Here is a 13,350-nt window from a genome sequence, read left to right as displayed (position 1 = left end):
TTAACGCAAGTGAATATCCAAACATGGCAAAAACACAAAATAAACAAGTAAAAAAAGGATTCCGAATTTTGAGCCTCTTCAGTTATCTATTTACTTTAAAATTAGCAATGTATAAAATCCCAACAAACATATAATTATGTTAGATTGGGTTTTGAGCTGCATACACTTTCATTTCTTCACGTCCCTTTATTTGATCTGTTCAAGATTAAAGCTCTCTACGATTTCTATAATCCCCTTTTCATAATAGTAATTAGATGCAACACCTATTTTGTCACGACTGCACTTCCTAAGGATAGAAAGCACGGTGGATCGCGACTAATGTGAGAATTAAGAAGCGGGGAAGAAGGGGTAGCAATCAAGGAAGTACGACATATAGATCAAAAGACGAAATTTCATTATCAACTCAAAGTCTAAATTACAGAGCAACATAGTGCGAAAAGAAATAGCTTGACGAATTAACGAAAAACATAGAAATTCGTAAAACTTAGAGTGGCGGAAGCAATTGAGAGTTTGACTACTACTATGTATGAGGACACAGTAGCAACCGGAATATTTATTGATTAAAATCTTGGCTCATTGTTCAACATCCTCCGCATCCCGTCCTCGCTCAACCTGCACATAGGGAAAACATATGCAGGGGCTGAGTACTTGATGCACCCAGTGAACTCATGCCCAAAATACATTTATCGTTTAAATTATGTCAAGCCATCATTGAGTGAAACTCGAGTTTTACTTTAAAAGGGCCGAGAGACACTAAAATCATTCCTTAAAATGGTGCCCGCGCGGACAATCGTCATCCTCCATCATGTACCATATCTGAACCATCATGTGAAACGAGAATGTGGCCACAAACTCGATCACTGGACCGGCCGACCTAAGGGACGGCTCACGATCCCCATCAGTGCACTAGCCTAAGTAGGGCTGAGACCCTAGTTAGACCCGAATTCGTTAACCATCAAAGTCTAGTAGAACAATATTCTAGTAGACAATCAGATAGGCAATTCAAAAACATAAAATACGGCATGACATAGTATTTTAAACCACCCTTATTTCACCATAAACATATCATTTCAAATAAAAGAGTTTAAGCAATAAAGCCCACCTCAAAAGCTTAGAGTTTTCCTTAGTAGCTTCTCGTTCCGACCTTAGCGGCTGTGCGAACCACCTTTTCGGAAAATACATAAAGTACCCATCAAATCTCGGTAACGAAGATATTTAGAATGCATGCACTCTAAGTAAAATCCTTTAATTCGTTTTCTCGGTTTTTCGTGCGTTTTCGATTATTCGGCGGCCGCCCAAGGCGTCGCGTGCGACGCCGGCCGGCCGCTTACGCTCGTTCTTTCTCCGTTGGCTCCTCGTATTTTCCATGACGTCGAAATAAATTTCTAAAAAATTTATTTAAGCGCGTTCTTAAATGATCGCAACTATTTCTCTTCGAAAATATTTTATTTCGGACTTGGGATAAAATTATTCATCCTCCAAAATATTTCAGAATTAATTAAATAATTTCCAGCGATTTAATTTAATTGACGGCTCAAAGTTTTATTTACTTAGCCCACCTTATTCCTCCAACTAAGATTAGGAAGCCCAAAAAGTTAAAGAAGGACCAACTTTTAAAAAACAATAGCCCCCCAATAATAAAACAAGGCCCAATCAAAACAAAAAAACAAAACACGCCCAAGCTTTTTCTCTACCCACTCCACGTCTCACTCTCTCCCTCTAACTTCTTCCTAATTCTAAAAAAAAAAAATCCCCAAATTGAGAACTTCCGTCACCCATCGTCTTCTCCGAATCTCACCCACGCCACCGCCAGTCGACTGCACAGCGCCGCTGTTGTCAATGTTCCGAGCAGCCCATGCCGTCGTACGCCGTGGAATCACCGTGGCTGAACAGCAGCCCCGCGACTGGCGCCTCGCCGTCGCTACCCTGCAGCAACATCTCGCCGTCGCCACCGCTGCCATTCCGCCATCATCTGCGATTCGTCGCTGTACCCGTCATGAGTCGAACGCGCCGCCTGGAGTCAGCCGCCGCTGCTGCTCGCCGACGGTTGCTGCTGCTACGGGGAGGAGCCGCTGCTGTTACCGGCCGCTCGCCGCTGCCGGCAGCTTCCTCTTCTCCGGAAACACTCCGAACCACCCCGAATCAACCCGCAAATTACGTTCTCAATACAAAGTTAAGTTCTTTCGTGGCTTCGACTAAGTACGGCGATGTTCGATTAGTTCTTTGTTGTTAACTTGTTTGAATTGTTTATAAGAGTGAATGCATGAATGTTACAAACGTTCTCCGTAACGGCTCCGTGATCTTCCTTCTCGACGGAACAACGATCAATTCCCACGTCCACCACGCGGAATTGTTCGCGAGAATTGCTGAATTCGCAGACGTCTTCCACGGAGCAGCAATGGACGAAAGTAAAATAGCTTGTTTCACACGATAGGTTTGTAGGGAAATTATTTCATTCATAAAAACAATGTGTTGATGAAATACCCTATTTTATACTAAAGACCCTAGGGCGGTTCGACGTATCCTAATTCATCCGGGAAAGAACCGCAAAGAAAACCCGAACGGGGCTTATAAATCAGGCCCGACTCAACAGTAATTAAATTAATGTTCAAAAATACTAAAACATAAAAGGAAAGAAATTTAAAAGAAATAAACTAAGCACACGGCTAATTCTTGAACTTGCTTGGCGCCTTGAGTTTGTCTCTCGGCCTCAAGGATCTCTTCGACGTCGTCAACTCTTCGCCTCGTTCATTCACCCTCTGCGTCGGCTCCCGAGGTGCGGTCTCGTGCTGGTCGATTGCCGCCGCCTCCGGCTCGGCATGCTGTTCTGCTGCTGCGTCTGGTACGACTGCGGCTGTTGGCGGGGGTCCCGTATCAATGAACAACATGTAAGAATTAGCTACTACAAATTCATGCTTTGGGATTGGAAAGGGATTATACCTCAAAATGGTTGGACTTGGTGGTGAATGGGCAAGAATGGTGGAAATTCCTCTTCCTTTTCTCTCTCGGCTCTCTCTACTTCGGCTCTCCCTCTCTCTTTTTTTTTCTTTGTGAAGTGTAAATTGTGAGGAGTTAGAGAAGAGGTTACATGAAGAAGTAGTCGGTGACTCTTGGTTTGTAGGTTTAATGGTGGAAGATGGAGAGTGGAGAAGTTGAAAGGTGGAGAGTCTTCCGGAGGGGGGTTGATCGGCCGAGAGGGAGGAAGAGGAAGGAAGAAAAGGGTGTTGGGCTTGTTCCCACATTCTTGGAAATGTATTGGGCTCAACATATACTTTTTTTAATTAGTTTGGGTTCATGTAGTTGAAAGCCCAAGTTGATAATATTATTAATTAGTTAGATTCTTAAATAGTTAGGGCCCAAGCCATTTTTTTATATACTCATTGGACTCTAATTTAATTTGAGAAGCCCAAATATAAATATACGTACCTTATATTCTCACATTTCTTTCGATAATTAAAATTTACGGAAGCTTTATTAAATTTCGTTATCTTGTTCTTCCCAAAAAAATTAAAGACGCCTAACGTCACAACTTATATTTGGTGTTGTTCCAAATATAATTTCTTCGATCGTTCCTCGATTTACGCGCGCCATCCTTCCATAAAAAAAATTTCATCCCCCACATCTCATCCATTATGCTAAATATAGCAATATCGTCATCATTATTTCAATGAGGCTTTTGACATGTCTCCCAAAGTTCCTCAATTAAATAAAAAGGACGTTCCAAAATCACATCACCACGTAAAAACTATATCTTTCCAAAGTACATTTAACGAGGAGCATAGCATCCGAAAAATTTTTACTAATTATTTCGTGTCATACATTAAATTAGTTCTTTAAAAAGTACGAGCGTTACATTCTACCCACCTTAATAGAAATTTCGTCCCGAAATTTACTCGTTTCTAACGAACAACTCCGGGTATTTCTCTTTCATTTTATCCTCGAGTTCCCAAGTAGCCTCCTCGTGGCCATGGTGTTTCCAAAGTACTTTTACGGACGCGATTGATTTATTTCTCAATTCCCGCACTTTCCTGTCCAGAATAGCTTCGGGCTTCTCCTCATAACTCAAGTCGGGATTCAAAATCATCTCCTCCTGATGTACCACTTGTTTGGGATCGAACACATACTTTCTTAATTGCGACACATGGAAAATGTTATGCACAGTTCCAAAACTCGGTGGTAGTGCCAACCTATATGCTACGGGTCCCACCTTCTCAAGAATTTCATAAGGCCCTACGTAACGCGACTTCAACTTTCCTTTTACGCCAAACCTCGTTATTCCCTTTGACGGTGATACCTTCAAGAACACCTTATCTCCAGCGTTGAACTGTAAGTCGGTACGCCGGACATCAGCATATGACTTCTGTCGGTCTTGGGCTTCTTTTATCCTTTGACGAATTTGCCGAACAATCTCAATCATTTCTTCTACCGAATCTGGCCCAAGTGTTCTTCTTTCACCAATCTCATCCCAGTAGAGTGGTGATCTACACTTCATCCCATACAATGCTTCATATGGGGCCATATTTATCGTTGCCTAGAAACTGTTGTTGTAGGCAAACTCGATCAACGGCAATACAACTTCCCAATTTTCTCTTCTGTCCAGAACCACGGCTCTCAACATATCCTCGAGAGTCTGGATCGTCCTCTCTGATTGTCCATCGGTTTGTGGATGAAAAGCGGTACTAAAATTTAATCGAGTACCAAGTTCTCGTTGCAGACTTATCCAAAATCTTGAAGTGAACCTTGTGTCTCGGTCCGATGTGATTGTTACTGGTACTCCATGTAGTCGAATGATTTCTTTCACATAAATCCGGGCTAGCTTGTCGGATCCATGAGTTATAGGTATAGGTATAAAATGCGCACTCTTGGTGAGGCGGTCTATGATTACCCAGATGGCCGTATTCCCTTGCCGAGTTTTTGGTAAACCCGTCACAAAATCCATGGCAATATGTTCCCATTTCCACTCCAGAATCTCTAGTGGTTGCAACTTCCCGTAGGGTCGTTGATGCAGAGCTTTTACTTGCTGGCAAGCCAAGCATTTCTCCACAAACGAAGCTATATCCCTCTTCATCCCATCCCACCAGAATGATCCCTTCAGATCATGGTACATCTTTGAACTTCCAGGATGAGCGGTATATGGAGTCTCGTGTGCCTCAGTCAAAATTTCATTTCGAAGTCCTTCGTCATTCGGCACACATAGCCTTCCCTCATAGGTGAGGGCATTGTCAGTCTCTTCTCGGAACTTCTCTTGCTCACCTTTCCTTACCTTTAGTCGAACCTTCTCCAAATCCTTATCATTTCTCTGACCTTCTCTTATCCTCGTCAGCAGGTCTGGAGCTCTCACTACTTCCAATCGCATCTTGCTAAATTCGCGAATCAAATTTTCTTCTTGAGTGAGAAAGGTAGCCAGTTGTGGTTGGGCTTTCCGGCTCAGTGCATCTGCTACTACATTTGCTTTGCCCGGATGATAGTTAATGCCACAGTCATAATCCTTGACTAATTCGAGCCATCTGCGTTGCCTCATGTTCAAGTCTTTCTGCTCAAAGAAATATTTTAGACTCTTGTGGTCAGTAAAAATCTCACAACGAACTCCGTAGAGATGGTGCCTCCAAATCTTCAATGCATGCAAAACAGCTGCTAATTCCAGGTCATGAGTAGGGTAGTTCAGCTCGTGTGGCCTCAACTGACGCGAAGCATAGACAATCACCTTACCGTTCTGCATCAAAACTCATCCAAGTCCAACTTTAGATGCATCAGTGTAAACCACATAGTCGATTCCCGGTTCTGGCACGGCTAGAATAGGTGCGGTGGTCAACTTCTCCTTCAACAACTGGAAACTTGCCTCACACTCCGGTGTCCAATTGACCTTGGTCCCTTTCTTCAGTTGTTGGGTCATCGGCCTTGCGATTTTTGAAAATCCTTCAATAAATCTCCGGTAGTATCCTGCCAGTCCCAGGAAACTCCGAATCTCATTTGGGGTCTTTGGCGCCTTCCACTGTTGTACGGCATCCACCTTTGCAGGGTCAACTCGAATTCCTTCGGCCGTCACAATATGCCCCAGAAAATTTACTTCCCTTAGCCAGAAATCATACTTACTAGACTTGGCGTACAACTTCTCCGTTCTCAGTGTCTCTAGCGTGATCCTTAGGTGCTCCTCATGCTCTTTTTCGTTCTTCGAGTAAACCAGCACATCATCTATGAACACCAGGACGAACTTGTCCAAGTATGGGTGGAATACTCGATTCATTAAGTCCATGAATACTGCAGGTGCATTTGTCAGTCCAAACGGCATTACTACAAACTCATAATGCCCATACCTCGTTCGGAACGCCGTCTTAGGTATGTCTTCTCTTCGTACCCTCAGCTGGTGATATCCTGACCTTAAATCCATTTTTGAAAATACCCTGCTCCCCTGAGTTGGTTGAACAGGTCATCTATTCTCGGCAGAGGATACTTGTTCTTGAGAGTTAATTTGTTCAATTCCTGGTAGTCTATGCACATTCTCAGTGTCCCGTCTTTCTTCTTCACAAACAGCACAGGTGCTCCCCACGGCGATACGCTGGGTCTTATAAAACCCAAGTCCAGTAGTTCTTGTAGCTGGATTTTGAGTTCTTCCAACTCTTTCGGTGCCATCCTATAAGGTGCTTTCGATACTGGTGCGGCTCCTGGTTCCAGATCGATAGTAAACTCCAACTGTCGGTCAGGCGGAGGTCCTGGCAACGCGTCGGGAAACACGTCGTGGAACTCACGTACTACCGCCACATCTTCAACTTTTCTTTCTTTCTTGTCATGTCCTTGCAGGTACACGAGATAGGCAGGATGCCCCTTTCTAATCATCGTAGTTGCTTGAAGTGCCGATATCACGCAAGTCCGCTGATTCATCGAAATCTCGTGGAAGGTAGAGGGCTCCTTCCCCGGGGGTTTGTAACGAGATTTGCCTCTTTTGGCATCGAATAGTGGCATAGTTTTTTGCTAGCCAGTCTATCCCCAGAATAATGTCAACGTTATCCATTGACATAACATGTAGGTTGTGAGCCGTTAAGCTAAGTTTCCCCACCATGAATTCTATGTTCGAGCAAGATTGTGAAATGTCTATAAGGCCTCCTACCGGTGAGTTCACGTTCATCTTATGTTCAAGTTCATCAACAGGAAGTCTTAAAGCATTTACGCAGGAGTGCGATATAAAGGAGTGCGACGCACCCGTATCAAACAGAACAGCAACAGGCATGTCAAGTAATGTCCCCATACCTGCCAGATTATCCTGTTTTTGATCTCCCTGTGCGGCTTTAGCTTGCTTGCGTCCCAAGGCATAGGCCCTAGCTTGAGTGGGATATGGTAGGCGACGCTGCTGCGGCTGCTGAGGTGGTGTAGGATTCCCTCGAGGCCCATTCGGTGTTCCCCCAACTCCCGTGTTATTATTGTTCAGGCACTCTTTGGCGAAGTGTCCAACTCCACCACACTTGTAGCACACGTTTGTCCCGACTCTGCATTCCCCCATGTGATTCTTCTGACATTTGGCGCAAGGAGGTGCTCTCTGACGGTACTCTCCACTTTGGTATGGAGTAGTTTGTTTTCCTTTTCCCCGGGCAAAGTTTGGGGTACCTTAGAACCTCTTGTTGTCAAAGGGTTCGCTGTTCCCGTCCCACTTTCTTTTGTCTCGGAAATTCTGCTGTGGCGTCGGTGGTGTTGGAGTAGTGGGTGTAACTGTCTTTTCCCGTGGCATTGCTTCCTCCACGTCCAGTGCACGAGACAACGACTCGGCATACGAGAGCCTTCCACGGCATGCCAAAGCCATCCTGATTTCGTGCCTCAGACCGGCACAAAACTTCCCCGCCATTTTCTCGTCAGTATTCACCTGCTCCAGTGCATATCTAGACATGTCGCATAGGGCACGGTCATATTACGTCACTGTCATCCGCCCTTACTTCAGATTGTAGAATTCGGCCTCCTTAGCCTTGCGGTAACTCCTCGGAATATATTTGTCATACAGTTCCTCCTTGAAGTCTTCCCACGTCATGGCGTCCAGTTGTTCCTGCGTCATTGTCCGCTGCTTGGTCTCCCACCAAAACTTTGCAGACCCGGTAAGCTGGTAGGTCACGCACGATAGGCGCTCTTGATCGGTGCACCTTAAGAAATTGAAGATGCGTTCTATGGCCCGAATCCAGGTCTCAGCCTTGGCCGGATCTCCATTCCATCGAATACGGGAGGACGTTCCTTCCGAAACTCCTTCTCAATGTTTCGTTCCGGCTGTGGCGGTGGTGGAGGTGGTGGTGGTGGTGGTTGTCCTTCAGGCCCACACTACTTTGAGTCTCGTTGCTTGCCTCATTCTCGTGATGAATGGCTACACGTCGGGGAGACATTCTGTTCAACACACGTGTTAGTACAAAAGTCCGAATTTACCATCACCACACCACACCACACCACACAACCTTTCCAAAAGCGCTTTCACAAGTTTTCTCATACATAACAAGGTAAAACGAGCACAACGGTAAAACAACCGGAATTTTATTAACTTAAAACAAAATAAGTACGTGTTTCCACAAGGTCTTTACAACAAGGAAAACCAAAACCTCAAAGAAAACATTACACAGTTCGTCAAAACAAAACATTCGAAAGCTAACAAAACAGAAAGAGAACACTACTCCTCGGGAGATCTCTCAACGTTCACCCCTCCCTCGCTTTCGACTTCAATCTCCCTTTCAAGGGGCTCTTCCTCGGGGTCATCCTCTTCCTCCATGGGATCCTCCTCGTCTTCAAGAGGTTCTTCCTCATCCTCAAGGGGTTCTTCTTCATCTTCAAGAGGATCTTCCTCCTCTTCCTCATCGTTCTCCCTCTCATAAGTAGCTACGTCGATATGCTTATCGACCACAAGGACTTCCGTCGCGGGAGGTGCGGAGGTACGCATTCCAAGCCTCCTCCTCTTGGGGAAGTTTGGTTGCAGCGTCTCACCCTCGTACCGACCCCCGCTGTAGGGGCTACGACTCGATGAGGATGCCTCCCTTCTAGGTGGGGCATAGGGTGGTGGTCCGTTACGAGCATCGACCAGGGCTTCTGATAAGGCTAATTTCATGCATAGGTCTAGGGGAAAAATTCGTGAATTTACAGGGTCTAACACTTGTTTTAAGCCAAGTGTGTAGAAGGAATCCGCCAGGTCCAGGAAGGGAAGACGGTAATCACACGCCCGAGGAAACTGGCGGATAAGTGAACAATGTGCGAAAAATTGCTTGACGGAGGAAACCTCGGAGTTGAAGGGTAGAATAGAAATTTCTACGAAGACTCTAGAAGGTTATGTCCGCATCTATAAAAGGGAGAAACATGCACGCTGGAGGGATCCTCTCGGTTGGAGGCCTCACTAACAGGCTGTAGCTTAGTTCACTTTTCACACACTTGGGTTCTTTTCGTGGGGAGATTCAGGGTGACGCACTTTGGGTTCACATCTAGCTTTTTCACGTTTTCGATTGGGTTGTAACACCGTCCTTCTGTGGGGCGAAGAAACAATTTAATTTCCGTTTTCGTACTTTGCTGATTTCGCCGAGCTTCGCTGTTCGAAGCTCGGACCTCTGGTTGTTTTTACCATTTATTCCGTATTTTATGCGAGTTTTATTTTCAGTTATGTCGATGATGTTGATTTCTGGTTTTGCTGCTATGATCTTCTGGAATTTGAGTTAGTTTACTTGTTTTGGATGCGTTTCGCAATTGTTTTCTGAATTTATGCAGGTTGTGGTTGGATCTAGGTGATCGGAGTTTGTTTGTTGATGAATCGGAGAGTTGAGTTCGCTGGTGTTGTGGAGATGTTTGTGATTGTTTGAATTCGGAGTTGATCGGAACAAATCTGTGAAAACCGGAGTTATAGAGTCGATTTTGTCTGATGTTGGGTTCGGATCGCTTGGATCCGGAGTGGATTAAGCATCCGACGTGAATCTGAGCAAGATTGATTAAATTTCATGCCTAGTTTACGTGTTTTCATTTCATTTCATCTAGTTTACGCAGATCTGATGTATTTTCCGGTTCATGGTAAGTTTCCAGCATCCAAATCTTTATATTCTGTTCGAATCCAGATATATGCTCTTCTTTCTCCATTTGCGTGCTTGAATCGGTTAGGAAATTTCATGTCGTTGTTAGTTGGAGCATAAGTTTGTTATTTGCAGCATAAGTTTGTTATTTGCAGCTTTGGCCGTACTTACTATATTTGGAGTCATGGTCCCCGCCATTTTATTCTCTCTGTCTAGTCTTAATTAGTTAGGCGTTTACTCAATCTAGGAAGTAAAATGTGTCTCTCAGTATTGAAGTCTGATTCTATTTTCCTTTCCGTGTCCTAGGTCTAGCATTTACATTTCGTGCCTAGGTCTAGAGGTAGTTAAAATTCTCAACCCTTTTGCGTGGCAGCAGCCGCTTGTTTCCAGAGTCTCTAAGCACTATTTCACGAATCCATCTTCGTGGGATCGACCCCGCTTCTCTATACTAATTTATAGTATTCGGGTTGAGGGATTTATTTTTGAAGGGGAGTCGAGTGTGTCCAACGAAAAAAACACTGTTGTTCTGTTGAGTTCCTGGACCTGGTGATCCGGTGGATTTAAGGAGCGTGTGTCTTGACCGAGCACTTGCTTTAGTTTTCTCTGTGCACACTTGACTTACTTACTATCACTGCTTACAGAGACACCACCTTCAAATGGCGCCGTTGCCGGGGATGGATGGCGTGCTTTGTGTTAGTGTTCAGAGCCTGTGGTGTAAATAGTTTTGATTTATTTCTCTCTCTTTTATTTGTAGTTTATGAGCAGAGGCTCAAGATCTACCTACTGGAGCAACTCATCTGGGTGGAAGCACGGCCAGTTTAACTGGCGGGTTAAGGATACAGTCTCTACTGTGACCACCAGATCAGGGTTCACCACGGGAGATCCGTTTCCGAGTGAATTTACTAGCGACGAATCTTGGACGTCGTCAGGATGCGAAGATCCATAGTCACCACCCGAATCAGAAACAGAGTTAGAAACAGGGGAAGCAGAGGAAGTAGTCATGGCGCAAGTAGTAGATCCATATCCAGAGATCGGTTCGCTCACTGCCCATTTAGATGGAGAACCAACTCAAGCAATAGTGATGAATCCACGCCAGGGGACTATTGAGATCAAGACAAACGTACTCGACATCTTGCCAACGTTCTCTGGGCGTATGAATGAGTGTCCGTATGAGTTCCTAAATGAATTCAGTAAGTTGTGTGGTATTCAAAAGAGGCCGAATGATGCAACAGAGGAGGATTATCGCCTACGTGCAATTCCATTTACCTTGAAGGGGGAAGCTAATACGTCGTTATTGAGGTTACCCCCAGATTCTATCCGCACATGGAGGGACTTCAAGTTGGAATTCTTAGATTATTTCTTTCCATCCAACAAGACGAATGCACTGAAAAAAGAAATACTAGAGTTTAAGCAGGATTACGATGAATCGCTGAGTCAGTATTGGTCGAGATTCAAGGGGTTATTGGATGCATGCCCGAACCACCGAATGATAGAGGCAGAGACCTACTCTATGTTTTACGAAAGGGCAACTCCTGAGTCAAAGGACTTAATGAATTCCTCGAGTGGAGAGAATTTCACAAGAAAAAGAGGAAGTGAGGCAAGAGAAATCCTGGGGAAGTTGATCGATGCTAAAAAAGCATACGATAACCCTAGGAATGCAGTGAGGAGAGGATCGGTGCATGCTGTAAGAGAGCAAGAAGATGACAACGTAGAAGCAAGAATTGATAGGCTCGAGAAAGCTCTTTTGAACGCGATTGAAAAGACGATTCCACTGGCTTCACATGGGAAGGAGAAATCTCCTGGTCCAGGAGATAATCAAATTCAGCAATATTACGGGACCCAGGAAGGAGATTATCAGGCCCAGGTCAATGCAATGGGAAGTTGGAATCCCGATGGAAGCTGGAATCCAGGGATACAGAGAGATGCGCCCTAGAGAAACCATCCAAATTTCAGATGGACTGACAATGAGCAGAATCAGCCGGCACCACAACAAAGTCAGCAATTTGCACCTCAGCCCGAAAGACAAGGTAACTGGTCAGGAAGGAATCAAGAGGGGCAGGGCAGCTGGATCGATCTGAACCAAAGAGACCACTCGAGCTGGGGAAACAGAAATCAGAACAGTCAAGGGAACTCTTATGTACTACCGCACCAAAGGAATTTTCAGAACAATTACCAGGGTCAAGGAAATCAATACAACAACTCTTCAGGAGGTCAAGGAAACGCTCGTCAGAGTCAAGTGAGTGGACCGACTCTGAGCATAGGGCCAGGGCCTAGTCAGCCATCGAAATCACCAAAGAGTATCGATGATATGGTGCACGATCTCGTCAGTTCTCAGCAGCATATGCAAAACAACCTGCAATCGAACAATGACGTAGTGCACAAGCTTCAAGATGCTCAACAGGAGCAAAAGGCAGCAATGGATATGCTGGCCAAGCAGTTATCCCAGATAGCCACTTCTTTGAGTGATATGAGGGGAAATGAAGGGAAGATTCCCACCTCCGTAAGGCCACCGGATAGAGCGAATATAAGTCAGATTACCTTGAGATCCGGGAAAGGATATGATGGGCCAGAGGTAAGAACGAAAGAAGCGGCAAGCCCCAAGGAAGGCAAGGACGAGGATACAATTCCTAGGCCTAGGAACTTGGAGGGAGGAACTTCCTGGGTCAAGGATGACCTTAAGACAGGGGATTTGGAGAAACCCTTGCCTAGGTCAGCTGAGCCTTTTTTCCTCGATCCAGAGCCGGAGTTGGAGAACGAGGCAGTAAGGGAGAAAACTGGAGAATTCTTAGCTGAACAGGAGCAGGGAAGCGACTGAAGCCTTTCCCAAACCGGGGGAAGCCAAGAAGAAGAAGGAAAAACCGGTGGACTTCATGGATATTTTTGGGAAATTGGAGATTAATCTACCATTTTTACAGGCCTTGAAATTGCCGGTGTTTAGCAAGTTCATCAAGGAATTTATAGCTGGGAAGGCTAGACCCAGTGGGAAAATTTTGATAGGCGAGAACGTCTCTGCAGTGATTCAAAAGCGGAGGATGCCTTCGAAATGCAATGATCCAGGTATGTTTACCTTACCCATCTCTATTGGTGATGTAAAATCGAGCATGCTATGTGCGATTTAGGTGCATCCATAAATGTGTTACCACTGTCTATATACAAGAAGTTAGTAGGGGTAGGCATGGTGGACACGAAAGTTGTGATCCAATTGGCAGACAGGTCATGCATTTGTCCTGAAGGAGTGCTTGAGAATGTAATAGTAAAGGTACATGACTTCTTGTACCCAGCTGATTTCCATGTGATTAGAATGAGTGATAATGAATCTGCAGAGCCTGGCGGAGTACTT

General features: G+C 44.9%; 1 protein-coding gene across 1 annotated transcript in view; it reads left to right on the top strand.

Moving 5' to 3' along the window:
• Positions 1 to 1,712: 1,712 nt before the first annotated feature.
• The window catches only part of LOC121771536, a 48,556-nt gene continuing 36,918 nt past the window's right edge, over positions 1,713 to 13,350 (top strand). Inside the window, exon 1 of the mRNA XM_042168344.1 lies at positions 1,713 to 2,172. Within this exon, the coding sequence (XP_042024278.1) occupies positions 1,840 to 2,172 (333 nt within the window). The 5' untranslated portion in view covers positions 1,713 to 1,839. The remainder of the gene's footprint in view (positions 2,173 to 13,350) is intronic.

The sequence above is a fragment of the Salvia splendens genome, chromosome 2 (assembly GCF_004379255.2).
Source record: "Salvia splendens isolate huo1 chromosome 2, SspV2, whole genome shotgun sequence".
Lineage (NCBI taxonomy): Eukaryota > Viridiplantae > Streptophyta > Magnoliopsida > Lamiales > Lamiaceae > Salvia > Salvia splendens.
Note: the sequence above shows the minus strand (reverse complement) of the source record. Positions and strands in the feature narration are given on the sequence as shown.